The sequence below is a fragment of the Panicum hallii genome, chromosome 7, assembly GCF_002211085.1.
Source record: "Panicum hallii strain FIL2 chromosome 7, PHallii_v3.1, whole genome shotgun sequence".
Classification (NCBI taxonomy): Eukaryota; Viridiplantae; Streptophyta; class Magnoliopsida; order Poales; family Poaceae; genus Panicum; species Panicum hallii.
Window position 1 is genome coordinate 41,269,764 of NC_038048.1, and position 27,330 is coordinate 41,297,093.

Consider the following 27,330-nt stretch of genomic DNA (forward strand, 5'->3'; position numbering starts at 1 on the left):
CGGTTGTGTGCATGCAGCAAGAGCTGGAGGCGTGAGTGCGTCGTGTGCGGATTGTCGTGTGCGGATTGTTCGGCGATCCTAGTAGTGGTGCATGCATGTGTAGCTTGCGGCGTCAGAGTCTAGAGTCTATTACGGAGTCGTGGAGATCCTTTAGAGGCAGGAGCGAGTCATACGCGAGCATGGCGCGTCGTGCGTTTGGTGCCGTGCGGATCAGCAGCAAAGCTGGGTTGTGGAGTACGTGCTCCAAGGGAGCCCAGGCTGCAGGCTAGATATCGACCTTTGTACTGCTCGTTTGTACGAACTGCAAGCAATAAAAAAGAACCAGCGTCAGGGTGCTGGGCATTTGGGCGCACACTGCTTGTCTCTCGCCACGGTCCATCTTATTCCACCTCCCACCATCCTCTATTCTGCTTGTTTGAACGCCTAGTGACTCCAACACTTGGTATCAGAGCCTGATTCCGTGTATGCCCAAGATCCTGCGCTACTACCTCGAGCAAGAAGCAATGGCGGTGGTTCCACAAGGCGCTGCGGGAGGCACGGTGTCCATGTCGTACCCGGTGCTGTCGCCGGCGGGGTACACGGTGTGGGCAATCAAGTTGGAGGCGATCCTCGATGCGCAGGGCCTCTGGGAGGCCGTGTCTCCGTCGGGCGATGCCGCGGTGGACGTGCAAAAGAACAAGACGGCGTGGGCGCAACTTCTCCAAGCACTGCCGGATGATATCCTCATGCAGGTGTCGACGAAGAAGACGGCGAAGGAGGTCTGGGAGAGCCTCAAAACAAGGTTCGTCGGCGCGGATTGAGTCAAGACGGCGCGCCTCGCCACAACAAAGGGGGAGTTCGATAAGCTGTGCATGGTTGATGGCGACGTGCTGGACGACTACGCCGGGAAGATCAGCGGCATGGCCGCGAAGTTCGCCGGTCTCGGGTCCACGCTCGACGACGTCACCATGGTGAAGAAGCTACTCGACACCGTGCCTGATCACCTGTACCCGGCGGTGGCTGGCATCGAGCAGTTCTGCGACGTCGAGACGATGGCGTTCGAGGAGGCGCTTGGCAGGCTGAAGGCGTTCGACGAGCGTTCATGACGGCGCGCGCAGATCATCGGCGCACAGGTGGCGAACGGGGGTTAGGCCCGCGGCGACAACCTTCTGCTCGCGGATACGGACAAGAAGGACCGACAGCGGGCGAAGTCCGGCATCGGCAAGTGCTTCAACTGCGGAATTCGGGGTCATTTTGCTCGGGATTGCCGCAAGCCCAAGAAGGAGGTCGTCATGGCGGCCATGGCGGACGTCGAGGAGGAGCAAACTCTGCTGTGAAGGCTCGGCATCGGCGGCGCTGGGTTTAGGGAGAGATTGTTAGGAATAAACCCAACCTGTGTGTGCACAGCTGACAGACACGGCTGACAGGTAGCTCGGCGGTGCGTGTGTGCGCACGCGGGCGGCGAGCTCGGTGGCGCGTGCGTGCGCGTGGCGGTTGTGTGCATGCAGCAAGAGCTGGAGGCGTGAGTGCGTCGTGTGCGGATCGTTCGACGATCCTAGTAGTGGTCATGCATGTGCAGCTTGCCGCATACGGAGTCAGAGTCTAGAGTCTATTAGGGAGTCGTGGTGATCCGTTAGATGCAGGAGCGAGTCATACGCGAGAATGGCGCGTCGTGCGCTTGGTGCCGTGCGGATCAGCAGCAAAGCTGAGTTGTGGAGTAGGTGCTCCAAGGGATCCCAGGCTGCAGGCTAGATATCAACCTTTGTACTGCTCGTTTGTACGAAGTGAAAGCAATAGAAAAGAACCAGTGTCAGAACGCTGGGCGTTTGGGCGCACACTACTTATCTCTCGCCACGGTCCATCGTATTCCACCTCCCACCATCCTCTATTCTGCTTGTTTGAGCGCCCAGTGACTCCAACGCAGTAGCACCAGGGCAAGCCATGCCGGCAGCCCGAGCAGGCGCGGCGTCTGCGCGAACACGTTTCGGCCGAGGTCGCGCCACGGCGCTGCTCGCAGCCCATGCGATCCCCCGCTCTGCTTCTCCTGGGCCGTGAGCCTGCAGACCGCCGCGGCCTCCGGCTGCCAAGCCTGACGAGGAAGACGATGCGCCTCATCTGGGACGCGAAGGTACGATCGGACGGCTGAAATGTACCCAGGGGGTGGACGGTATTTCAAATACCGTCCACCCGGCCGGTATTCGAGATAACGTCCACCCTTGAGGTCGCGCAAACCGCCGCCACCGCGCATCCATCGAGCATTCCCTTGAGCCGCTCCCCCTCCTCCTTGGTCCGGGCGGCCTTGCAGCCGCGCCGGCGCTGCCCTGCTTGCATCGGGTAGGGGTGGTCGGTGGTCGGGCCGCCTCTCTCTGCATCCGGCCGAGGCGGCTCGCCAGAGCGCCGTCGAGCGCCCGCACGCCGGGCAGCCGGGCATTCCTTGATCTCGCCTTATTTATTCCTACTTGAGGCCTCGACGCTGCCCTCTCTTCCATCGAGCAAGGCCAGCGCACCCTTGGCTCCTGACGCAGGAGCCTGGAGGCGTAGGATCGCGGCATCTGGTGAGCGGTGAGCGGCAGGCATCGCGGTCGCCACACATGCAAAGCGCACAGCGATGCTCCTCCAGTCCTCCTGCAGTCTTGCGTTCTGCAGCTCAATAGGTCAGCGGCCAATCGGCGTAGTTTGAGTGTTTGGACCCAAGGAATTAGCAATCGCGCTGGGCATGTATTACGCTCCCAAGTTCTGAATCATCGGAGCCGTGAAAACACAACTCTGTTGCCCCGGTTGTCTGCTGAGACGGCTGTACTGTATCATCAGTTCGTTCAGTTGCATCCTCACAAGCAAGCAGCTATAGCATCATTCATAATTTCATATCACTAGCTGGTAGCTGCTCCCAGATACAGTACAAGAGATTCTGACTACATTTACTCTTCCAAAGTTAGAACCCCATATATTTCTGTTCTGAAGAGAGGTAGCACTGCCACTTAGCACTCCCAACTTTTTGTTTGTCATGCAAGTTATGTAGGTTCCACTCGCCACAGAAATACATCTAATTAGCACCCCAGGGTAAGATACAAATACGTCCTGAAGTATGCAAATCATCTCGTGATGTGAGTTTATAATAAGAATATGCAGTCTCTGAGAAATTAACAAAGAAAATCATTATGGACGCAGGCAGTGAAGCCTATGTTAACCCGTTGGTTGGTTGGCAACATAGTATCGTGTTCAAGTACATGTTCAGAGACTTTGGCTTTGCTTCGAATAGTTTCTCACTTTCTCTGTACAATTATGGCATTGACTTAGGCAACAAACAAGAACCATGACAATATGACATGTTTTACTTTTGCAAGAAAATAAATGAAGAGAGGCATAAAAAAAGTCTTCTGTGTTCTGTTTTGCAACACCAACAAGTTAACTGAAGAGAAGTTCTAAATTAAAGAACCTTATATCGTATCCCGGTTCGTGGTCGCATTGTTGAGACTTGAGAGCTATCATTTTATTTATATGCATGTCGTACATTGCAGATACAAAGTTTAGCAAAACGAATTGAATCGAACCAATATACACCATAACAGCATAGAAGATCTATGATCTATCTTGAAAGCAGTCTGCAGAATATCGTCACTTTTTTATTTTAAAAAAGAAAGAATATCGTCGCTTCTGTCTTCTTCTTCTTCTTTGTTTTTAAATGCTACAATCTTAACCTTTTAGGCAACCTTGCAAGCGAAGACCTCCATTGCTCTTGCAGATAACTCCGGGAACACCCGAGTTGGACGAAAGTCTTTGTTGAGGCAAACAACGGTCGCTCTGCCTTCCAATACGAGCTGTTGGCAACAGTATGTAACAAAGGTGTGAGATTTCTACATCGTTAACAACCTAACATATACAGCATGCTTCCAGTTCATGCTCACCTTACGCTCCGGCAGGGTCTCGATCATGTGCTCGACGATCATTCGCACGCCTTTGATTTGCACAGGCTTCACCTTGACGACGAACCTGTCGCCACTCTGACGACGAAGACGCAAGATACATAAATATAAGTAAATTCTGTGGAGATTTCCCGTGCATTTGTTCGTAGCGAATGAACGAAGATAGACATGTACCCTGAGAGGCGCGTAGTACTTGAGGTTCAGCTCTGACAGAGCCATGGCGTTGCCCGTGGATGTCCAGTAGTCCACGCTGATGCCCAGCTTCTCGAGCACCACGTCACGACCTGGTACGTACGGCTCATCAGTGAATCGATAGTCGATAGATACTAGCAGAAATGCATGCGCCACGTGTCCTACTAGGAATGGATTATGGATAATAATCTTTGAGATGAGATGCTGCAGTAGCTAGGAATGAACGATGGCCTCACCACTGTGGAGGTAGCTGGCGTAGATGGCGTTGTTGACGACGCCGTACTCGTCGAGCTCGTCGTCAAGGACCTTCATCTCGATCTCGAAGAACTTGTCCTTCCTGCATGTGTTCAGAACTCATCAAGAATTCAGGATTATTCAGCTATACTGAACATGGCGGGTTCCTGGAAACAGAGCAAGGGATCGAAGCTTACCTGACGGTGCTAATAAGCTGGTTCGGTGCGGTGGGGCGAACGTGTTGTTGATCGAGGAGCTGCTGGCGGCTGGTTTCGGGGACGGCGACCGCAGCCGCGCCCCGGAGCCGGCAGTATTTGGGCCGGGAAGCCACGTGCGCCGCCGCGACGATCCTGCCGGGACGCGCCCGGCCGGTGCGCACCACCACGCGGTGCTGCCCATGGGGGCCGCCGGAGCTCCCATCGGCGGCGTGCGGCCGAGGGGAGAGGCCGGTGACCTGACGAACGAGGCCGGCCATCTGCTGCTGCATTACGCTTCAGCGAGCGAACAGTGGTGGTGTAGTGGCACCTGGATACCTTTGGTGGTGGCTGGCCAGCGCTGGATATCGCACTGATCGTTGATGCCAACGCGTGGCGTCTTATATAGGTGATGGAGAATCGAAACATGGTCAGGAAATTGCCGGCTATTCAACTGTCCTCGTCGTGGGGTTTTACTCCGAAAAGTTTCCAATCCTGTGTGTGGGCTAGGCTAGCCATTGAGCTTTGCTATTATCTTTGCTCTGACATTTGTTTTCCTACAAATATAGTACGTTTTTGTGCGGGCGAAGAAATATATATAGTACATAAGACAATAGACAATGCTCACACACACATATACGCTTATCCTATAATATACACATGTTTAGCTTACTCAGTAGAAGTTACCACAGACGTCTTACTGCTAATGTACACTTATCCTATAAATATAAGCATGCTTACTTTACTCTTAAGACTGGAATGCTAGAAGTCATCACAGACGTGCCGCTGATGAAACATGCTATTCGCTGACTAAAAGAATAATATCATTTATTTCTAAAATAAATTCAAAATTATGCTGATACTAAGCCTACAATTAATCCCGAGTGAACAGGTTTTCTAAAATAAACATAACTAATTGGGGTATGACTGGCTCGGTCTACCTAATCCAACAAAGACCAGTTGCGAGTTTGGGCTACGTGCTGACTGCTGGAGCCCATGACCACTGGATTGTACTTCTCGTGTAGTTGGGTTTCCGACTGTTCAAGTACCTCGAGCTTGAGCTTGAGGAGGCGTGTGCGAACCGAGGTCAAGTTGGGGGCGCGTGGCCTTGACCGTCGATGCATTTGGTGGGTGCGGCCGTCGCCGTGGAATTCCTGGGAGTGGATGGCGGGTGGGGACACCTCGAGGTGGGCCCGCCGCGTCATGCAGCGTGAAGGGCTAACATCACGTGCAGAGGTCCGTGTCTTGATTAGTTAGGGGTACTCGTGACTAATGAGTAACGGCGACGAAAGCGCTCCGGAGGATTAAACTAGCCAGTCGTGTCCCATGGTGTTGAATTTTTGTTGCGGCGACGCCTCACAAATGAAAGGTTGCTGGAAATGCAACAAAAAAAAAACAAAGGAGCACAAACATGTTAACTATCATGGTGAACACGCTTTAGCGATGGAAATTGCAAATTCCACGCCTTTCTTAGTAGAATCATCACATTGGTGGTAACTTTTAATTTACTTTCAGAAACACTCTTGCAAGTAAAATGGTTGACCTCTACGTCAAAACTCAAGCACGCAGAAATCGATTAACTACCGGTGGTGTGTAGTGTAGACTGCTTTCTTTCTTCGTTCAAGTCTAGCCCTATTGGTAGCTTCCGATAGAAACTTTCTTTCTTTGGATTACGTACTAATGATTTTCTACCAAACAAGAGACAGGCATTTGCTTTGATCATCTCCGTGTAAATAGAAGAATTAAAGGGAGCTCTAAGGACGTCATCTGTTTTGTAGGGGTATAAACCAAGCGGAAGCATGCAGTTCATTTGTTTTGGCCGGTTCCAACACCACTTGCGATTTGTAAATGGCAAGTGCCCAGCTGCTGAGCGGCACAGTTTGTCAGGCACAGATTGTTCATAGTGATGACAAAGTCCAAAGATATCATGAATCGGTATTGAAATCTGGAACAAGCAAGAAAGAATTGGATCACTTCCATTTACTAGCCTCTACATTGATCGTCATGAGATGAGCTAGAAATATTCTACAGAAGAAGAAAGGATTATAACCTTCTTCTTCGTGCATTTAGGGATTTTTTATCATTATTTTGATAGGCTAGAACATATAATGATAAATTAACATAACAATACAAAATTGTACGAAAATTTATAATGCATTTTTAACATAAGTTATGCTGTCCGCTTGACCCCACAAAATTTTAACTTAAAACTCCTCTTGTGCATAGAGAAATAAAAGGTGTAGATTAAACCAGTGATATAGTTGGGAGGGGATTATAATCATTACATCGAGTAAAAAATAGTTTTTGGATTATTCAGACTTTGAGGATACTTGAGAGAAGTAATTTGTATAGAAGATCCTCAAATATCACTTAGGTGTTGACAGTTTTACGCAATCTGTTCCCACATCTGATCCATGGGCACTGCGTGTTTCGTATTCTTAATAGGTGTGTACTGAAGCACATGGAACTGTTGCATCCACCAGTGATAAACAAACTTTCTTCACTAAAAATATCCATTGCAGTCCCAAAATCAAATGCATCAGACAACAATTACACACTTACAAAGTTACAGTGCACAAGGATTGTAGCTCTTCTATTACTACGAGCCTCTGCTAATCTGCTGAAGAAGTGCTGTAGCTTGGATACAATTCTGGAGTTACAAGAGTAGAACGGTAGTATTTTTTTTTTCAGACAAAACGACTGAATCTTTGCCTCCACGATTAGCTGCAACTGTTATTGCGATTACTAACGCAATCACTTAAAACCCCCCAACTCTGCTGTCCTTGGATGAAAAGACTGCAGCTTGGATAACAACTCTGGAGATAGGACGGTACTCTATTGTTCAGACAAACGGCCCTTGTCTTTGCCTCCAAAATTAGCTGCAACTGTTTTTGCGATTGTTCGCGTAGTCACTTGACCCTTCGCTGTCCTTTGATGAGTAGAGCTGCAGCTTGGACAGTAGTTCAGGAGGTATGCGGGAAGGACGGTAATCTTTGTTCAGACAAACAGCTGTTGCCTTTGCCTCCAGAATTTGCTGCAAAGAGAAACAGGATGTGGAAATTTTAACATATGCATCTTTACTTGTATAGAATGGTTTGTGTAAAATAGCATGTAGCTGCATGTGGTGACTGGTGACACAATCCCACCCAGATTGCGGCTACACAGTAACATTTTTGCAGAAGGGCTTGAGATGCAGAGAGTTTCTAATTCTTCTGTTCTGAATATGTAACTGTCTGTTCTACATACCTCACGATTAGGCAGCTTCTCAATGATGTGCTCAAATATCATCCGTACACCTTTGATGCTCGCAAGCCTCACCTTAACAACAAACTTGTCACCAGTCTGGTAGTGCAAAGAAGACAAGGGGCCATCATAACTAAGAGAAACAGCCATGAAGTGATATGCATAATCCATGGTTTCCAGCCCGCAGAATTTCATCAAATTCTTGAATCTTGGTTTTCTGGACAGGTTGGGAAAGTTACCCTCAAAGGAGCGAAGTACTTGAGGTGCAGCTCAGAGAGGGCCAGTGACTCACCACTGCGCGCCACTGCATCTGCACTGATGCCCACACTCCCAAGCAGCTCATGACGACCTGCTCAATATCAAGGCATAGAACTAGTTTCATAAGAAAAAAACAGACCAAGATAACAGGATACAGGACGTGAATTTTTTAGATACTATCTAAATCAAGTGTGTACTGACTAACAGTATTAGCATAAGCTACCAGTTCATTTTAACTTCTTTGTTTATGCTTCGATGAAACTCACCATGTTGGCAGTAGCTAGCATAGACTGCATTGTTAACAACACCGTACTGGTCAAGTTCATAGTCGCGCACCTTCATCTCTACTTCGTAAAATTTATGCTCCAATCTGAAAATCACAAGAATTAACAACAGTTCTGCATCCATGTGCATTTGAGGTTCAGTTTGAATGAACGCTATATCTTTCTGGAAACAACACAATTCCAAATTCTGAACGTTACTGAAGGAATCATGGTCAAAGATTCCAGCTGAAGATATTACAGAATGGCAAATATCACTTTCGGAAATGAATTTGCACACGCTAATACTACAGCATCGGCAAAATTACTAGATCCCCTTCCCAGATATCTACTGATTTCACCACGGACTATGTTCTTCTCACTTCGATTCCGTGGACAGAGTAAATTATTCGACCGCAATTTGGCAAAATCTACTTCATGTCAGAGGAATAAGAAACTACGGCAAAAGGAAAATTATAAAAAGTACGAGAGCTTCATATACCTCAAGCCGGCGGCGGGGCTAGCAGATTGGGCGGAGACGGCGAGGGGACGGTACGCGCGCCGCCCGACCGCGGTGAGCGGCGCCCCGCGAAGCGCCGCGGCCCAGTGGACGGGTGGATAGCTCGGGCCGGCGGCTCCGGCGTGGATTGGCGGGAGCGCGGGGCGGGCGGTGGGCACGAGGCGCGCGAACGGCTGCTGCATTGCGGCGGGCAGGCGGGCGGGGGTGGGCTGGTGCGGCGCGGCCGCTTGCCAGCTTGCCCAAGGTACTAGTAGCTGGAGGCAGGCCACCCAATCAACCACCCGCGGAAAACCCCACGACGCGCCGGCACTCCCGAGACAGCGCCGCCGCTAACCGTCGCCTCATCCGTTCCCCCTCCTCCTCCGACCTACCGGCACCGACCGGCCTCTCTTCCGCGAGATTCTCGGCCCCGGAAACACATGCGTGTATAATGGCTGCTTATGCCAGGTTAGAGCTTTGTGGTTTTGATTGCTGATCGAATCCTGTGTTCAAGGAAGATGATATGATAGTGCACTTTTATGAGATCGGATCCAATTCTAATCCAAATGAATCTTTTTGGGAACATTTGTTGCGATATATCGGCAGATACTGAATTGTCGTGTTCTGTATGGATATATGCATCAATTCCATGTAAAAGAAATCGACATCTTGGATAGACCAGCACACCAAGTCACCAACCATGTAAAAAGACTTCCAAATCTTGCGTGGCATATGTAGCTGGTAAAGCTTCCATACTTTGAATGTGATGCTTTCTATGGCATGCTTTCTTCTGCGATGCTTTATATCGGAGAATGATGGCCCTAGTATGCTGCACTCTCTGTAGAATCGCAGACCATGGAACAATGTTTTTAAGTCGTTCGACTAGTCACCGTAATTACGTTTATCGGTCCCCGTTACCGATCATGCCCACTGAGACGATAATCTCGATTAGGAGTCTGGTCATCCGACTAATCATCAACTAACCATAATCAGTCATCCAATTAGCAGGGGACAACTAGTTTTCAGCAAGCTCTAGGTAACTTTTGGGCTATTGATGATTTTGATCTTTTGGATTTTGAAGTTTCCCTAATGGTCAGTGTATCTTCTCTATCCTGCTGTTGTTTTATATCTAATCTAGTGCTCTTTTAATCTACTTTATAAATAAATCATCAGAACTCACAAATTACTAAGATAGTGACCATATGACCATCAATATTATCTTAATTTTTGCTTTAAACAATATGTTATATAGTATATCGGTCCGGACGACTAGACAACGACTAGGACTGACTAGGCTCAATTAATTGGACCGATCAATGACTAATTATGACTAATCTTCTCATCGGTACCCTTACAATTAGATACGATTTTACGATATGAATATATTGCTACGGAGGCGTCTGGATTCATGATTTTATTTAGATGACCCGCTTCATCACTTTCCTACCGAACAAAAAGTTAAGGATAAGGCAGCAAGGGACGACCCATTCCACTCTTTACAAATGTGCTTGGTTTGGATTCAGCATTTGTTGGCAAAGTCAAAAGTGTTAGGTTCAGAATTAGAATACCCATACATATTATCAACCTTTGAGTCGGTTCCAGGATTTTGAACATGCAGTAAAACTCAGACGTCTCTGGACTGTGTTGCCTTGCAGGTTTCCTGGTATCCTCGAAGGACCAAGCTGTTGCATACTGTGAGATGGTCAAAGCATTTCTGGTGTATTACTCCTTTTACAGTGTATTCAAACAGAATGAAACAGTTCGTAGGGGCAATGAGCACCAATCTCAACGAGACCAATTGGTCAGCTTGGGCACCTCCAAAGTGCAAATTCTTCTGTTGGCTTACTGTTCAAGAGGGAATTTGGACTGCGGACAAGCTGCGTGCGAGAGGTTGGCCGCATAACTCAGTGTGTCCACTACGCCGCAGGGATTCTAAGACTGGCAAGCACCTTTTCTCCGAATGCAGGTTTACAAGACGTATTTGGGCCGATTTATCCGCATGGCTCGCGGAGTCATGGTTGCAACCGACAAATTGGGAAGACACAACCTCGGTTTATGAATGGTGGTCGGCGATAGCTAGGATGCAAGGAGTCTCGCGCAAAGAATTAAAATCTTTAATCATTCTAGTGTGTTGGGAGGTTTGGAACGAGCGTAATGCCCACATTTTCAATCATAGAGAAACACCTTCATTTGTGGTTTCTGCAAAGATCAAGGATGAGGCTTCGTCATGAATTTTGGCTGGAACGAAGCACCTCGCGTGCCTTCTTGGTAGAGTGTGAGCTTTTTTGCGAGTTTTGACCATTTTAGCAACTGTTTCAAATCTTCCTGTAAAATATTGTAACATCTAGGTTTTCTCTCTTCTTATTAATAAAACCGATAGCTCGCTCTCCTGCCGGTTCCGTTTTAAAAAAAAAACAGAATGAAACAATTTTTTTTTGACTTGCATAGATAAGGTGTCATTTACAAGGCGTATAGCGAACTCACTGCTCACTGTATAGTTACATTAGTAAACATGACAGAGTTTTGGAAACTCCATAAATCTTGTACAGAATCGAGCTTCACTTTTGAACCGAGACGAAACGAATTTTACTATATATTCTTGCTGGATTGTTATACTATGTATGAAGTAGCTTACAAAAAAATGGTGTTCTACAATATCTATTTTCTGCGTTTGTGTGCTGTACGAATGAATAAATCTGGTTCGCTGTATCAGAGTATCAGACAGATCGGTGGCAGCTCTATTTATGAGCGTCTGTTCAGACGTCAGGCGTGAGCCAGTGGTATCCGTTGACGAAGCTCTTGCCGAGGAAGGGGCGCGCGGCGAAGTAGTCGAGCTCCCGCGCCCACGGCACGCCGTGCACGGCGTCGACGCCGGGGCCCCAGTTCCTGTACATCCCGAAGAACGCCGTCCTGCGCGCCGCCATCAAGAGGCAACAGTCGTCGTACAGGTTAGCCGGCTGGGAAACTGAAAGGCAGCATGTGCAACTGATGGGAGCTAGCTGAACTTCGTTTTGGCTTACATGCTCTTGTTGCTGGTGTGGTCCCAGTCGTCCCAGCCGCCGGGCGCGATGACGCTGTCGAAGTAGGTGTAGGCGTAGACGATGCGCGAGTACTGGCCCATGGCGCGGCCGACGTAGAGCCTGCCGGTGCCGGTGACCCGGCAGTTGACGAAGGCGAAGCCGGTGCGCTCGCAGGGGTCGCGCCGGCCGTGCGCCGCCACCGAGCCGTACCGCTGCGCCGTGGAGCGCAGCTCGCAGTCCTTGTAGAGGGAGCGGGCGTTGCCGAAGACGAAGTCGATGGAGCCCTCGATGTAGCAGTCGCGGAAGTAGTGCCGCCCGGCGTCGTCGCACAGCGTGTCCTGCGCGCCGTAGAACCCGCACCCGAAGAAGAAGGCCTTGTCGCCGGAGATGCGGAACGCCACCGCCTGGCCCCCCTGCGTGCCGGGCATTGGTGCCGGAGCTGTGTTCTGCCAAAGCGAAACAATGAACGCAACACACACAGTTAGTTGCATGGCATGTACTAGCTACTAAACCGGAATCTACCAAAATGTGTTGCCCTCGCCCAGGCAGATTATTATTGCAGCCGATCGAAGCTGTAAGAATCGAAGGATCGATGTCATCCTCTCATGACCTGCAGCCTGCTCCAAGCAGAACTCCAACAAATACAAGACTCTAACATCTTGTAGTGAAAGCTCACGGATTCAAAATTTCCAAAGGAAACAAGAGTTAGCAAGGATTCACGGAGACGGCAGCGTTTACAAGCTCAGACTTGTGACTCTCTGAACAGTTGTCACTTTGTCTGCTCCTGCACCGTGCTGCGCGGCAGCATGATGCACCAAGCCACGCATCCCTGTGCGTCTTGTGACCTCGCGGTACGACGACGCTCTCGTCATGGACCACTGGGCAAACGGGTGCTCACCTTGAAGCTGATGTTCTTAGCGGTGAAAAAGTTAGAGAGAACGGTTACGGAGGCGGTGTTGTAGGTGCGGAGCGGCTGCCCGTCGGGGCCGCGGTCGCTGGCCCGGTCGTGCCACTCCACCACCGTCACGTCGCGCCCGGCGCCGTGGAACGTGATGTACGGCTTCGTCGCCGGCACCAGCACCTTCTCCCTGCGCGCGCGTTCATGGTCGAGCTTGTTACTAAGCCAGTCATCATGAATTAATTGAAGGAGCTACACAGCTACGGCTGTTACAGATAGCTACGACATGTGAGCTATTTAACTAAATCTCTAGCTTACCTGTAGGTGCCGGCGTTGATCTGCATGATGACGCGCACGGTGTTGTTCACCGGCACGGAGTCGACGGCCTGCTGGATGGAGGTGAAGTCGCCGGCGCCGCCCGCGTCCACGACCACCTTCCGCACGCCCACCGGGTGCTTGTACCCGTGCCCAGCGTGCCTCGGGTACTCGCACCTGGTCGCCGCCTGGCTCGCGGACGGCGGCAGGATGCTCGCGACCGTGGCCAGTAACAACACCAGCGAGAGTACGCGAGCCATGCTGCTGCCTTCGCTCGCGAATCTGAGATCGATCGACGAACTAAATGCTGGTTCTCGTGTTGGCAATGCCCGTGCGAGAGTGGCAAGCAAGAAGGTCTCTTTGGTTTGTGTGTGCGCGCGCGCTTAGCTTGTGCCTTGTCACTCTAGCAGTATAGCTTTTTTGCTCTCTCTCTCTCTCTCTCTCTCTCTCTCTCTCTCTCTCTCTCTCTCTCTCTCTCTTCACATGCACAACATATGGTGAGGGCGAAGCGAGGTGCTACACGGGCGAGAGGGCGCGGAATATATAGAGGTGAGGGAGAGGCAGGGCGAGGAGCCAACGGAAACAATGGAGGCGAGGGACGGGAACGCTCCATATGCTAGCTTAGCTACCTTGCAGCCGGTAGGTGTTTTTTGGAAGAACTTGTCTTGGTCGGATGCCAACGGTCATGCTTTCTCTAAATTTCACCTGCTAGGTTAATTAACTAGCTAATACTAGAATGCAACTAATAACATGTAGTCCAGGCCAGTAATAAGATTTGCAGTTGTTTTACTAGTGTCCAGCGGTATTTACAGGGCCGAAGATTTTCCAGCCGTTCACACAGCGTCGTCGTACCTTAGCTTTTGTTGTATACTCGGGTCTAATGGTCTTTGTGTTTGCTACTACTCACTAGTCACCTTAATCTAACGACATAGACTATCACTTCAGTGCCCCTTTAGGTGCTCCGATCCAGTAGTGCTTCCTCCAATAAATATTACATCTAAAAGTACCATGATTTTTTTAAAAAATATAGATAGAGCATGCAATTATCCATGTTCATATAAACTTGAGCTTGAACGGAGATTTATGCAGAGACAAATAAAATGAAAAATCAGCATGTCAATCGATGTAGATTGCACTATTTTTGCTCAAGCTTAAATTTTGTATGAACGTAAACGATCGTATGATCACTTTATCTACATTTTTGTTAGAATTTCCATACACTTTTAGCCGCAGTTTTGATTCGTGGGAGCTTGTAAAGAGGATGTGATGTGATACTCTCTCCATACGTAGACTGAGAGCATCCGATAGAACGTGTGCGTGTGTGACGTATCAACTTTACCACATCCCTAGGCGGCGATGGTCCTCATCGACGGTGGGCGCGGGGCCCCGCCGGAAAGGGTAGATCTGATGGAATATGCAATGGGTCGATTGACGCAACCGTACACGGACAGGAGCGCACCGAGATTGAGCAACTGGAGCATGCCATGGCATGCAACTGTACGTGCAGAGAGAGCAAGGCCAGCAGCAGGAGGGGCACGGCGCGTGCCACGGACGGAACAAAACGGCTGCAGCGTGCCGCCGATTTAGGTCACAGCGGATGCCCGAGAAATGCCACCGCAACGCACGAGATTGAACCGTACGAACACCCCTGCCACCTTCGCACATACCCGCCGCAGGCTCGCGGCCACGGGATACGACAAGAGCTCCGCTACCCTGCTGCATGCTTAGAACCGGGCTCATCAGAGTAAACTAATCTGCTAGAGAACCTTAAACAACAGCAACGATCCAAGGGTTAACGTACGCGCGCGCATGCCGGCCGGCCGCCGTGCCCATGCACGCCGCGGGCGCGCGAAGAGCAGCAGGCCGAAAGGCCTCTTGCACGCGTTGGGAGCCGCGCGCGGGCGCGGGCGCGGCATGCCGGCCGGCATCGGCATGGCGACGGTGTGCGGCCCGTCCAGTCGCTTTCCAAGTGCCTATCATTATATATCTTTGTAGCAGTTGCTGTAGATGAGTACTAGTCCGGGGCTGCTGGTATTAAAAGGCTAACCTTTTCATCGTTCATCCTTGTTCTCTTCTGGATTACGGCCTCCTAATCATCACGTCCGGTATACTACCCGATTTGTCTGCTGACGATCTGATCGATGATAAGGACCACAGATGCATGGTGCTGTGTCAAGAAAGAAAGCGGCCGGTACCTGCAGGCTGCAGTGTGCGTTGGCAGCAAGCCCTGCCTTTCTGGGTTGGATCCATGCATGCGTGCATCCTGCTTTTTTTACAGCGCCATTTCAGTCTTTCAGAGTGAGAGAGAGAGAGAGAGAGAGAGTAAACCTTGGATCGGTGAATTCATCCGTAGCTTTTTACTACGTTCGTGAAGCTGCTGCATCTACTGTGTGTGTTACCACTGGTGGACGCAGCTGAGCTCCATTGTTCCGGAGTAGCTAGCACGTGGCAGCTCCTTGAGCTGAGTTCCAAGAATAACGTTACGCACGCAGCAGATGCAACCGAGAGCAGGGCGGCAGGGCGCGGAAATGGCCGGAAATCCTCGCAAGAGGGCGCGCAACCCCGTACCCGCTTCTCGATGACTGTTTGTTTGGGCCGCCGCAGGGTGGGTGGGGAGTGACCACCGGTGCGCTGCACGGCTCCGCAGCAAGAGAGGCCCGGCGCGCGGCTGCTAGGCAAGAGCAACGGTCACTTGCCGGCGGCCGCGCTCGGGAGGCCGGCCGGCGGCGGCCAGCGGCCACCCATCCCGTGCGAACGGGATGGCGCCGCCACGGCGTGGCCTACTACAGTGACGCGACGGGCTTCTCGCGTGCGGGTTTTTTGTACGGTAGCAGAGCGTCGCGTCACCAGGGGCCTAGCCGAGAGGTTTTTAAACGTTGGGGACTGTCGGATGGCGATCCGGGCTCCGGGGGGCGAGAATGACACATCGGACCAGAGAGAATCGGAGCTCCCCGGTGCAGACGAAGTCCTAAGAGGGGAGGACCACATGATACTGCTGCTGGCCTCGCTTTTGGTCGATACACTACTCCTGTTTGCAGCAAATTCCATTTGAAAAATGTTTACCCTTATTAGTTGTACAAATGAAGTCTTATGTGCTCAGGTAAGGTACACTGAAAAGTGCAAGAGCCACATGCAATGCAGTGTTGAAGTTGCTGGTGCGCAACATCGTGATGGAGCTGATTAGCTGAACGTTAACATGGTGCTCTGTTGGGGGAATGGGATTTGAAGTAGCTTGTTGACAAGAGATGATAACCACTTAGCCTGACAGCAACAACATTTGTCACATCTAACGTTCTTGTCAAGATGAAGCTAATCAGGTGGATGCTGTGCAGCCAATCAGCCATACTTGCAAAAGCTTTATTTCTTTCAAAAAAAAATACTTGCAAAAGCTTTGCTTTGTAGTTTGCAGCGTCGCCATCCCGTGAACCTGTCAGACAGGCAGGTCTGTCCAGGTCATGTGACAAGATGTGTGTATTCGGCTCCCAGACAGCACCTTATCTTGGCAAATGGAAGGTTCTCACACATGCAGCACCATGTTGCCGTTCGAACTCCAATGTTTAAAGAAACAAAATTATACCACAATAAAAAGAAAAGAAAAACGAGAAGCGTTTCCAACAGCGCACTGTCTGAACTTTCTACCTTTCTCTTGATTTGGTGAATTGTTATGGAACTGATCATATCAATTACAGCAAAGCCAAAAATGTGTTGGCTTTTCAGAGGAACAGTAAGTCAAATAACCAAAACTTGCCCCCGGCCAGTTCCTCTGCAGTTCCTCACCAACTCTACCCCCTCCTTTCCCCCCTTGTATATCACCTACATGGTTACATGTCTAAGACAATAGTAACGGGTTCCAGAGGTTTCCAGGTGGTTCCAAAAGGTACAACAACTCTAGCTCCCACAGCCTGCAGTTTTACTTGTACAACTAAATTGGCCATCAGAATTGCCAACGTGAATGGAGATTAGCTGTTCAAACTGAACCACAACTGAACTGATCAATCATATGTATCTGCCCTGCCCACCTCAGTACAGCTTCGTGAACTCGGCGTTCTGGTTAGGTTCTCCAAGCCTGAATGCGTCCCTCTCGACGAGAACCTGTAAGGAGCTCATTGTCTTGACCAAAGATGCCCAGATCAAGGGTGCGCAGCAGAATGCGTACGCAAACACCGCCAAGGCCCTGACGACACCATTTAGATACCAAGGGAAAGACATCACAAAGAGAGCGCCGATGATCCCAAACCATGTCGTGAGGACAGAGAGCGGGTGAAGGAGGAAGATGTTGATCACAATGGAAGAAAGTGAGAAAGAACCGAGCAGGTACAGAGGCCATCCAAGCAGCGGATGCACAGTCCTTGGGATGATGAAGAAGGGAATGGTGTAAGCTGCGAGTATGGACCATGCCACCACTACTCTGAGCAGGGAGAGCAAGAACATAGTGCTTTTCTCCATTCTTCTGTTGTAGCACATCTTGGACAAGCTAGGCCGTGCCAGTCGAGTAACTGCTATGACTCCAATGTACAGTACAGCCTGAATTAAAACCACTGGTATCTCCGACGAGTACCTGTTTTGCATCACATTAACATGTCATTGAAAGCAGAAAAAAACATATTTTCAGTGTTACAGAAGGTAAAAGTTAGTATCCTCAACCAGCATGACCCCCACCCCCTACTTAATGCAGTAATATTATACTTTATCGTTAATTATGGCAATCCCCTACTTTGTGGAGCTTTGTATTAACAAACATAATAAAGAACATGACAATTGCTTTGCCTTATGCAACTTTATCCTAAAAGACAAAAGGCATGATAGTGCTTTGTTTTTTCTATTCATCTTTACTCTAAAGATTTCTTCACGACATGTCACCAACCACATCAGGATATGATAACATGGATGATGCCATCATCCATCATGGAATCCTTATCTGGTTCTGTAGGATGGGCTAAGTTATTTGAGCATGCAGTAGAAATAAGCAGTACAAAAAGGAAAAGCTAAAGAAACCACTCACCCTAGGTTTTCACGACGTTGTTCATGCCAAGAGAGGCCCAAAGGTAAAACTGGCCAAGACCACCAATACCATGGTTTAAACCATGGAGCACTTGGAAATGTAATCACACTGTTTGGCCCACATGGAATACTCCAACGAAGCTTCAGATCTGAAAGGTGTAATCTGTTAGTATGAACCAACAAAATGGACGAGAATGTGGAATAATCATACTGTTACTCACAATAGTAAGATGCATCCATCTGGTAGCCCAGAGGGAGGCGATAAGTTCCCTCAAGTTTGGTACCATTAGCTGGTGGATGGAACATTGGCTGATCAAGCAAATCCGGGAAATAACCAGCAAGGAAGCCTTGGTCTGCACCATCTGGGTTTTCGCGTCCAACAGCTAGCTCGTGTAGCATGTTCTTAAAAACATCCATTGAAGGCTGGAAACAAAATAAAGTTGAAAAAAAAAGGTGATGCAGAGGACATCAAGTTCAAAGGTAAAAGAAAAACACCAGATTCCTGAGAAATGCTAATAAGTATTCAGGCAAACTAAACTGCACCAAACTCCTGAAGTACTGAACCAACTGAAAAAAAATCAATACTAAACAAAGAATCAATTATCAAACAGCTAGATTTCCACTACGGAGTAATGAACATCAAAGAATGCCACTAGATGCGATGTAGGTTTGTTTCTAACCACTCCCAAAGACAGAAATAACCTATTTTCTGATTTGCAAGAATTTAAAAGTTTTGCAGAAAAACAGAATGCCTGCAAAACCAGTAGCCCTACCTTTAGTACAAAGAGGCCTGTATGGAAGATACATGGATTGATGAAGACAGCACAAAACCGACCACACTGAAATAACTCATCAGTATTCTGGAGGAAAATGTTGTCGGAATCAAGCATAACAACTCGCTCATATGAAACTAAGCTCCACGCATACAGCTTGTTTAAAGTCAACTTGAATCGCATGTTGAAATTTTCTTGTTTCTCATAAGGATTCTTCAAATTATCCACAGAGACCACCTTCACACCATCATCTTTCCTAAAGAAACAGTTTCAGTGCATATATTACTAACAGAGGGAAACCTGATGTAAAAAAAAAGTACACTTTACTGAAATGAACAGGTCCAATTTTGCAGAAAGAAGACATACTTCAGAACATCTGAAATATATTTAGCAGCTGTAAATGTGTGTTCAATGCTTCAAAAATATGTAAATTGTAGCAACATCCATCAAAAAGCATCTCACCAGAAAGAAAAGGGGCTCCTTCATGCATGATTTCAAAGAACAGTGCCACAGGATAAATTGGTGTCAACATTCCTATTTTCAACTTCACAGAGACAAATTCTGTGGTCCTTTACCTATTCTTTTTTTTTCACTCTATACAAGCACTACTTCCATTTCACGATTAGTTCCACTTTTTTAATGCTAAGAACAACATACAGTACTGCTACAGTGGTCTTGATGCCCACAAGGACAACAACCTCAACCAGTACCATATGTTTTATTCTAATAAGGTATAGCAGTATAGTGGTAACCATTTATTATGAGCAATTAAATATCAATTCATTAAATTTCACAATTTAAGAGATTCTCAATATAGCAATCAATTCAAGATTTAATATTCTAAGAAACAGGGAGGAACCGTTGGACCACTAAGATACAAAGAAACCAGACGCTGAAGCTACACTTGCGAATCACTGACAGCCATAACACAGAAAAATCAGCTCCAGTCGGCATCCACATGCTGCCATTTGGACAATACAGCATTTTACATGTTAGTCCAACTGAAATATTGTTATAGGATCATGCAGTCCCAATCAGCTAGGTGCTAAGCAGAACGTAAGGTAGTGGAAATTATCAGGTCAAATTTCACAACTGCTCACCTAATATTTTAGATAGGCCAAGTCAGTAGTCCAGCGCAACTACCGTTTTATATAATAAAGCAGTTGCAATCAGTGCAATTTGCAGAACAAGACTTGAGAATTTGCAGCTGAAAACTCGTAAGCTGTCAACAAATATCTCATAACCCGTACACGGTACTCCCCTCAACAAACTTCATGGCCTTAGTACTAGAAAGTCAACGTGAAAGGGAGCTACAGACTCAAAGACCGTTGAATTAAGAGACCATTCCCAAAGATGCAGCCAGAGCATGAACACAGCCACCTGGCCCTTTCACACAAAGTACAGGACGGAACAGTAACAAGGTTCGGCGCGTCAGAGAAGTTCAGTTAAGTACGGGGAAGACAGTGCAGCACGACTTGATCCAGGAAGAGAAAGGAATCACCTAAACTACAGGGAACAGCTGATGTTTAAGGAAAGACATCGAATAAAATAAAAAATGAACCGAACAAGGAAGGAGACAATCTATATTGAGCAAACCAACCAAAAGGACCAAAGTTCGGCACGGGCGTGAATTTGACCAAACAGAGCATGAAAATAGCCACGAAATTTGCTTCCATGAGCTAAACAGGCATCAAGTCAAACCCTGAGCACTTCAAAAAGCATCCCAAGCTGATCGGAAGCAGCAAAGTTTGCATCAAACAACCGCAGAGGCATCCGTTCCGGAACGCCCAGCAATCGAAGCAAGCGCCACCCGCGGAGCCGAGTGGCGCGGACACAGAGAGCAAGACGAGAGGAGGAGGAGGAGGTGGGGGAACTTACAGCGCCTCGACCCAGCGCGGCGGGACGTCGAGGGACGCGATCACGACGCGGTCGGCGCTGGCGCTTAGCCTGCCCAGGGACCGCATCATGACGCGCGTGGCGACGTAGAACTCGTAGTCCCGGGGCGTGCCCATGTACATCATCGCCGCGTACGCGTGCCGCCTCGGTGCCGCCGCCCCCACCGCGACGACCTCCCCCTCCGCCCCCACCGCCGCCGCCGCCCACGCCGCCACCGCCACGAGCCACCACAGCCTTACGGACCACCCCATCCCCGCCGGCGGCTGAATGAATCCCACCACCTCCCGCTTCCCAGCACCACCCTTCCTCAGATCTGGCTACGAGCGTGGACCGCCGGGCCCTTGCCACGCCGGGGTCCCGTAAGCATCCGCGGGCGGCCGGAGCACGGCCGTCGCCTCAGCGGAGCCGCCGGAGGGGTCGCCCAGTCGCCGGCGACGTGCCTCGGGAGCGGTGGGAATTTTTTTTTTCCTCTCTATTTCTCGCTCTCCTTTTGATCTGTTTCGCTCGCTTCAACGGGAATGGGAAAGGCGGAGTGGAAGTGGAGGGAGCAGTAGAAGAGACGCGAGAAGGGGAGAGCTGCGCTTCTTCGATCAGACGGGCCTGACCGTGACCACGGGCCACGGCTGAGCTTGAGCTGCTCAGGACACAGCACCTGCCTGACCGTATAATTACGCGGCGTGGACTCGTGGTTCCGCTAATAATTGTGGGTCACGTGAAGCGCCAGTTGGATTTGTGTGTAATCACGGTGGCACTAATGATTGGGCGGCTGGGCCGGGCCTGTCACAGCGAATGCACGGCCAGCCCAGCTATACAACCCTGTGAATTGGCTGGGTGGATGGGCCAGGTCAAGCCGGGCTTTATCTGATCCGCAACGCGAGACCGCGCGCGAATCATTCATCGCATACTTTGGGCTGAAATCTTGTCTAAGTGGGTCCATTTCAGGGTGATCCCCAGACGTGACCATGATGGGCTGAGAATTGAGATCCGCAGCTCCATGGGCCCGGACCAGTTGGATCAACGAATCAGAAACTCAGAATCACACGATACGAGACAGAACCAACGGTGGATGCCGCACAGTCGCCGGATGCGACCCCGCTGCACGGTCGCTGGTTCATCTTCCTCTTCCCTCCGGGGCCAGTGTCTCGCCGGCGCCATGGCCCCCGGCGTCTCCTTCGTGCCCTGGCTACCGGTAGCCATATCCTGTACCCTCCTCGCCGGTGCCGGCGTGGATCAGCTCCTTGAGGTTCTTTGCGTGGGTGGGCACTGCAACACCTGTTTCTGCAAAATTGCAAGTTCACGAGGGCTGCGAGTTCCTCCTATGGCAGGTCCGTGCTCGTCTTCTACAATTCTCCATTTGAGCTTTTAGATGTGCTACACATATGAACTTGAGATCCTTTTATACATCTTCAAGCCTGAAAAGATCTGCTGCATTTCTTTTTTTCAAACCTCCTTTGCATGGCAATGGGCAAAATTCAGTTGTATTAACAGGACGCAACTTTTTGTTGGTCCAGTCTGGATCATAGCATACTTCTAAAAGAAGTTGGATTCGATGGAAAAGCTTTGAAGCTGATATCTCACCGGTTATTGATTGCACAACCACTACCTGATGGGCTTTATTAAAGAAAGGACGGACCCAAGAGAAATTGCTTCATCCTACAGCTACAGAGCACCATTGAAAATATCGCCTTGGAAAAGCACCATATCACAAAGAATTCATGAAAGGAGAACCCCAAAACGAAAAGGTTACATCCAGCTAATCCCAAACCCTGTCCATCAGAACCGATCGAGCACCTGCTAGAAAGATTCCTAAACTAGTTACTAAACCCCACTCCAAAGTCCTAATCCGTATCATATTATTCCTCCGTTCCCCGAGCTGCCCCTCCACCGAATCCAGGTCATCATCATCACTGCACTTTGTTCGTGTCATCGTGTACTTTGCTTCCAGAGCCAGGAACCACAGCAACCACTTCTCGCTTCCTCCAGCTCACTGGTGTTCTTGCCAAGTCAAAGGTGGAGAAGATCGAATCTTTTTGCTCCCACTGTTCCTTTCCTGTTCTTCGTTCAGCGCCATGAGCAGTACGCTGCTTCGGGTCTACCCTTCCGAGCTCAAGATCCCCTGTAAGTTCTTCAAGAACCCATCGCTTGTTGATGCTTTTCTAGGCTGATTGCTCCCATCTTGCTTCTTTTGCCATGAGAAGATGAGGTGAAGAAGCAGCGATCTTGCTGCATGCAGCTGACGAACAGGACCGATCAATTCGTGGCCTTCAAGGTGAAATTCCATGCCCTTATTGTTCCGTGCTGCTAGCCTGCTACTGCGATGCACTGGGAAGGAGAATGATTGGTTTAGATGTTCCAATCTGTAGGTGAAAACAACGAGCCCGAGGAAGTACTCGGTCAGGCACAGCTGCGGCATACTGCTTCCACGGGGCTCGTGCAATGTAACAGGTGTTATTTGAACAGTGTGTGTTCAATTGGTTGATTGGTTTATTTGCTTCGAATTGTCATTGAAGTTCTGTCATCGATGTAAGTTACTATGCAAGCACCTATGGAGATGCTATCAGACCACCACTGCAAGGACAAGTTCCTCGTGCAAAGCGTTGTGGTGCAGGACAGAGCGACGATGGAAGACTTTGGTCCTCAATTGGTACATTCTTGCAGCACCAGCACCAGAGTTCATTGTTTTCAGTTTCTCTAGTGCCTGAGTGAAATATTACCGTTGCGATCTGTAGTTCACTAAAGCACCAGGTAGGCTAATTGAGGAGTTCAAGTTGCGAGTGGTGTATATTGCTGCTAATCCTCCCTCACCAGTTCCGGAGGAAGAAGAGGAAGAGGATTCATCTCCTCTGTCAGAGGTGGTCTCTGGAGTAAAGACCTCATCTACATTTGATGTTGTAAGTAATGCCATTAACATTGTCCTTTTGGTGGCCTGATGGCTATTCAAGAAAAGTATTCAGGATGCTGCAACATGAAAAAAAAAACATAATAATGTAAGGATTTTTTTCATTTGATTTTTCAGGCGGATAGATGTATAGGTGCTTCTGCATCAGAACCTTGTTCTGAGGTAACTCTGTGCTCACTATAGCATTACTTATTATGGCACCATGTCATTATTTTTTTTCTTTGAGAAATCAGTGCCATGTCATTGTCAGATTCGATATTAATAAGAATTCGTACATCTGCTCATTGTTTTGCCAATTAATCAAGTACTACTCACTGTATTGGAATACAGAGAATGAGAGAGAAATGCGGCATTGTTATCCATTAGTTCACTACTTCACTCTCTTTTCCTTATTTTGGCTGTTCAGGGTACCTCTGTAATATTGGAGCTGGTTGGAGAGAGAGACTATGGAGTAGACAAAAATCAGAAGGTTCTGCAAGAAATGGTAATATCCCTTCAAATACCCAGATTGAAAGAATATGCAACTAAGTTCATTGCTGAACAAAGCTAACAATTCGATTACTCACCTTGATTGAAGAACCTCTGATTGCTACTTTCTATTGACGATCTGGTTAGAGTTTCCTGACGTTTTTTCTCATAACTGGAAAAGTTTTCTTGGGTCACGCTGTACGAGTTTGCAGACAGAAAATGACGTGCTTTAACACCGACTCTGGTTCCCACATGCATGTCGTTTGAATTATTGCATGAACAACCTCCCGACGCAAGCTTGATAACTTTTGAACGCTGACAGATATATCTTTTGTATGACGTAACATTTTCTCTATGTTCTGAATTTTTTTTCTGAAGGATTGTCTAGATATATATATTACTGTCAAGTATGTGAACATTTAAATTCATTATTGTTTCAGGAACTGCTTGGGGAGACAAGGTCATCTCAACAGGGATTCTCACTGATGTTTGTAGTGTTCGTCTTCATGTCATCTGTGTTCATTGGACACTTGATGAACGAAATCAAGGTCTAGCCAAAATAACAATTGTAAAAAGAAAAGTAGGATCTGCATTTCTACCAACACTGTCACCGACTCGAAGTCGAGTTCTCCATACAAATTTCTCTTAGTAGTTTCACATTTCATCATAGCTTCACTCCCTATAACACGCAGTACTATTCTAGAAACAGAAAGGGTTCATCAGGAACCTGTAGTTAATTTGTGCATTCAAATGTATTTTCTGAAGGTAGTTTTTTATGAATAGATTTTGAGAGGATTTCTTGACAAGGCTTGTTTGGATACTAGTTGTTTAGAAGCTAAAAAAAGTTTATATTTGTATAGCATCCAAACAACCCATAGCTTTCCGAAACCAAAGTCTTTCGCAAATCCATTATATTTTTCAGAAACTCCAAAAATACTTTGCATCCAAACAGGGTGTTATGTTTGCTCAGAGTAAAGAATTCCCGAGCAAGATTTTTAGGCAAGCATAGGCATGGTTCAACTTTGCAACGGGGCAGGACTGAACCCCATTGATTTGTCTGAGACGTTCCGATGCAGATAGATGAATTACAGTGTCAATACGTCAGGTGAAACTTAATACAATCTTTTGTGCTGAAATTATCCTTCAGAACTTAACCGGATGCTCAATGTAGTTATGAATCAACCATAATGTGATACATCCAGGTGTGACAAATTACCAGCAGGCAAGAGAACAACGGCGTGAATAAGCTTCCATGATCTAGTAGTACGGGTACCCTACGTCGGCACAACGTAAACACTTACATTGTCATGGGCCACCGCGGCCAGCTCCACCGACAAGCCGACAGCGACGACCGCGACCACGCCGGCAGCACCGCACCAAGCGGCGCCGCGCCTCCACCAGCGCCGCTGCACGGTCCTCCTCCTCGTTTCCGCCGCGGCCTCGCTCCCGGCGTCGCGCTTCTTGCCAGCGGCGTCCTTCGGCTTCACATCGTCGAGTGTTCCCATGGCCTCGCGCTTCTTGGCGACGGCACCGGACGCCGTCTCCCCGCGTGTACCCGCGGCCTCGCGCCCGGCGTCGTGGCCCTTGCCGGCAATGCCGTCCGCCGTCGCCTCGTTGCGTGCTTCGACGTCGTCGCCAGCAACCGCCTCCTGGCAAGAGTCGGTGCACGAGCACGTGGACCCCGAGGACTCGCAGCCATCGGCCTCCTTCTCAGGCTCTCCCACCACCTCCTGCACCTCTGCTTTAGGCGCAGCCGCTGCGCACCGCGCCCACTGGTTGAACGTGGCCTCGAGGACGGCAAAGCGCGCCTCGGCCTCGGCCAGGTGCTCCGTGCGCGCGCCGCCTTGGCACTCCGCCTCGGCGGCCAGGAGCGACCGGAGGAAGTCGGTCTTCGCCTTGATCTCCGCGACGAGCCGCCCCACCGCGTCGGGGCCCCGCCGCCGCCTGGACGACAGCGCGTCGTCGAGGCAGGCGCAGAGCTCGTCGAGCTTCCGCTCCACCACGGTGTTCGCGCGCCGTCCCTGCGTCGCCGGCGGCATGTCCATGGGCACGGCGTTGGCTGCCGGTTTCTGCGCGTGTGCCAGGAGAGCCGCGATCGAGCACTCGTGCGGCAGAGGGCGGTTTCTTTGTGGCTTTGGGGCGGCCGCGCGTGAGGTTTTGAGGAGTGGTGGCAACTGGGCCGACGCTTCGCCTGAACGTGGGCGCGCTTGCTTGCTTGCTTGGGTAACTGCACGGCACTGGTGTCCGGGTGTGTGTGCGGGGATTGATTTCATTTGATTGATCGCTTTGGGCCTTGTGAAATGGTGAGATGGCACGGTAGCACACATCTCTGGATGGGAAGTAACTGCAACTCTGAGGCATCAAGAGCGCGAGATCCGGTGTGAATGTTTCGGGGAACCGGAACGACGCATCGTTTTCTTTTTTTTTCAGAGAGGGTGAACGATGATGGGTTTCAGCCCAGATTTCACGGGCCGGTGTCCAGGCCAGTGATGGTTTCAGCCCAGGGGAAAAAATTTCAACGAGACGTTTTTGGAGAAGTCGGCCTGGTGGGCTCAAGTAGTCGTAATGGTCCCGCCCAACCCAGGATAACTGGGCTCAAACACCCACAGCAGGTCGCCCTGCCCAGCGAACACAGTTTTTTTTTCTCTCCCTTCCAGTTCAAGTGAAGTGACTACTATCTCAAAGCGGTGTGGCAGTGGCAACGATGGATCCAGCAACAAGAGAGCCACCGGAGATGGGGATGGGGATGAGAATGAAGAGGCGTGAAAGGCTCTCTGGCAGCTTAGCACTATGAAGGGAGAGGCTGTTTTCAGTAGACTGAAAAGTAAGTATCTCCCTTTTCAGCCCTTCTCCTTCCATTTCCAACCACCGAAGAGCCGCAAAAGAACAGGGTGGTTAGCTGCTTGGAAACTACGAGCAAGCTGGTCGTTGCCGCTTGCGTCTACGATTCCGCGCTGGCTCTCATTCCCGATCGCGAATGAACGATCGATCGCCATCACAACATTCTTAGACCGGTGGTGTTTGGCATTTGCGCATGTTACCAGGTATAGACACCGAGCATCCTAAACGCCAAGATCGTCCAGTAGAGTAATCAGCAGCAGCCAGACGGGAACAACCGTAAACATGCGTCCACCGCTGCAGCAATCTTGTTCGCTAGTGCTGCTCCGAGTTTTTTTAACATGTTTACGGGCCACCTCAATTTTTCAGCGGCCTGCTCATCAACCTCACATGCACGCTCACTAATTGATCACAGCGTCGCTGCTTCCTTCTCCTATAAA

At 49.3% G+C, this 27,330-nt stretch overlaps 5 protein-coding genes and 1 pseudogene across 5 annotated transcripts; 2 read left to right on the forward strand and 4 right to left on the reverse strand.

Annotated features, from left to right (window-relative positions):
* The first annotated feature begins 851 nt into the window (after window positions 1-851).
* Window positions 852-1,316, forward strand: LOC112900801 (annotated as a pseudogene).
* Window positions 1,317-3,680: 2,364 nt separating this feature from the next.
* LOC112900802 (acyl-acyl carrier protein thioesterase ATL4, chloroplastic-like) lies at window positions 3,681-4,815 on the reverse strand. The gene is made up of 5 exons (XM_025969599.1): window positions 4,526-4,815; window positions 4,331-4,431; window positions 4,077-4,186; window positions 3,885-3,980; window positions 3,681-3,797 (listed from the first exon to the last, which is right to left on the reverse strand). The coding sequence occupies exons 1-5, from the start codon at window positions 4,813-4,815 to the stop codon at window positions 3,681-3,683; spliced, it is 714 nt and encodes a 237-aa protein (XP_025825384.1).
* Window positions 4,816-7,005: 2,190 nt separating this feature from the next.
* Window positions 7,006-9,315, reverse strand: LOC112900274 (acyl-acyl carrier protein thioesterase ATL3, chloroplastic-like). The gene is made up of 5 exons (XM_025969077.1): window positions 8,786-9,315; window positions 8,290-8,393; window positions 8,005-8,114; window positions 7,769-7,864; window positions 7,006-7,556 (listed from the first exon to the last, which is right to left on the reverse strand). The coding sequence occupies exons 1-5, from the start codon at window positions 8,983-8,985 to the stop codon at window positions 7,398-7,400; spliced, it is 669 nt and encodes a 222-aa protein (XP_025824862.1). The 5' UTR covers window positions 8,986-9,315; the 3' UTR covers window positions 7,006-7,397.
* Window positions 9,316-11,344: 2,029 nt separating this feature from the next.
* LOC112900492 (probable pectinesterase 68) lies at window positions 11,345-13,488 on the reverse strand. Its single transcript, XM_025969352.1, has 4 exons — window positions 13,019-13,488; window positions 12,701-12,890; window positions 11,803-12,248; window positions 11,345-11,692 (listed from the first exon to the last, which is right to left on the reverse strand). Exons 1-4 carry the CDS (start codon window positions 13,273-13,275, stop codon window positions 11,539-11,541), a joined length of 1,047 nt encoding a protein of 348 aa, XP_025825137.1. The 5' UTR covers window positions 13,276-13,488; the 3' UTR covers window positions 11,345-11,538.
* Window positions 13,489-16,623: 3,135 nt separating this feature from the next.
* Window positions 16,624-21,310, reverse strand: LOC112901593 (putative glucuronosyltransferase PGSIP8). The gene is made up of 5 exons (XM_025970540.1): window positions 20,668-21,310; window positions 18,790-19,045; window positions 18,238-18,439; window positions 18,018-18,165; window positions 16,624-17,573 (listed from the first exon to the last, which is right to left on the reverse strand). The coding sequence occupies exons 1-5, from the start codon at window positions 20,934-20,936 to the stop codon at window positions 17,036-17,038; spliced, it is 1,413 nt and encodes a 470-aa protein (XP_025826325.1). The 5' UTR covers window positions 20,937-21,310; the 3' UTR covers window positions 16,624-17,035.
* A 95-nt stretch (window positions 21,311-21,405) lies between these two features.
* Window positions 21,406-24,855, forward strand: LOC112901594 (vesicle-associated protein 1-3-like). Its single transcript, XM_025970541.1, has 9 exons — window positions 21,406-22,010; window positions 22,197-22,803; window positions 22,884-22,954; window positions 23,049-23,130; window positions 23,214-23,329; window positions 23,415-23,576; window positions 23,702-23,746; window positions 23,991-24,068; window positions 24,493-24,855. The coding sequence occupies exons 2-9, from the start codon at window positions 22,755-22,757 to the stop codon at window positions 24,604-24,606; spliced, it is 717 nt and encodes a 238-aa protein (XP_025826326.1). The 5' UTR covers window positions 21,406-22,010; window positions 22,197-22,754; the 3' UTR covers window positions 24,607-24,855.
* The last annotated feature ends 2,475 nt before the right edge of the window (window positions 24,856-27,330 follow it).

What these genes read in the sequence shown, in the direction of transcription:
- LOC112900274 (XM_025969077.1), bottom strand. Translation starts at nt 8,985, where the DNA reads ATGCAGCAGCCGTTCGCGCGCCTCGTGCCCACCGCCCGCCCCGCGCTC. An exon ending in TGCTAGCTACTGCCAACATG is followed by an intron (nt 8,115 to 8,289) that starts GTGAGTTTCATC and finishes GATATTGAGCAG; the next exon opens with GTCGTCATGAGCTGCTTGGG. An exon ending in AGAAGCTGCCTAATCGTGAG is followed by an intron (nt 7,557 to 7,768) that starts GTATGTAGAACA and finishes TTCTCTTTGCAG; the next exon opens with CAAATTCTGGAGGCAAAGGC.
- LOC112900802 (XM_025969599.1), bottom strand. Translation starts at nt 4,815, where the DNA reads ATGCAGCAGCAGATGGCCGGCCTCGTTCGTCAGGTCACCGGCCTCTCC. An exon ending in CGCCAGCTACCTCCACAGTG is followed by an intron (nt 4,187 to 4,330) that starts GTGAGGCCATCG and finishes CGTACGTACCAG; the next exon opens with GTCGTGACGTGGTGCTCGAG. An exon ending in AGACCCTGCCGGAGCGTAAG is followed by an intron (nt 3,798 to 3,884) that starts GTGAGCATGAAC and finishes TGTTGCCAACAG; the next exon opens with CTCGTATTGGAAGGCAGAGC.
- LOC112901593 (XM_025970540.1), bottom strand. Translation starts at nt 20,936, where the DNA reads ATGGGGTGGTCCGTAAGGCTGTGGTGGCTCGTGGCGGTGGCGGCGTGG. An exon ending in CAGGCCTCTTTGTACTAAAG is followed by an intron (nt 18,440 to 18,789) that starts GTAGGGCTACTG and finishes TTTTGTTTCCAG; the next exon opens with CCTTCAATGGATGTTTTTAA. An exon ending in GATGGATGCATCTTACTATT is followed by an intron (nt 18,166 to 18,237) that starts GTGAGTAACAGT and finishes TACACCTTTCAG; the next exon opens with ATCTGAAGCTTCGTTGGAGT.
- LOC112901594 (XM_025970541.1), top strand. Translation starts at nt 22,755, where the DNA reads ATGAGCAGTACGCTGCTTCGGGTCTACCCTTCCGAGCTCAAGATCCCC. An exon ending in GGGCTCGTGCAATGTAACAG is followed by an intron (nt 23,131 to 23,213) that starts GTGTTATTTGAA and finishes CATCGATGTAAG; the next exon opens with TTACTATGCAAGCACCTATG. An exon ending in CCTCATCTACATTTGATGTT is followed by an intron (nt 23,577 to 23,701) that starts GTAAGTAATGCC and finishes TTGATTTTTCAG; the next exon opens with GCGGATAGATGTATAGGTGC.
- LOC112900492 (XM_025969352.1), bottom strand. Translation starts at nt 13,275, where the DNA reads ATGGCTCGCGTACTCTCGCTGGTGTTGTTACTGGCCACGGTCGCGAGC. An exon ending in ATCAACGCCGGCACCTACAG is followed by an intron (nt 12,891 to 13,018) that starts GTAAGCTAGAGA and finishes ACGCGCGCGCAG; the next exon opens with GGAGAAGGTGCTGGTGCCGG. An exon ending in CTAAGAACATCAGCTTCAAG is followed by an intron (nt 12,249 to 12,700) that starts GTGAGCACCCGT and finishes TCGCTTTGGCAG; the next exon opens with AACACAGCTCCGGCACCAAT.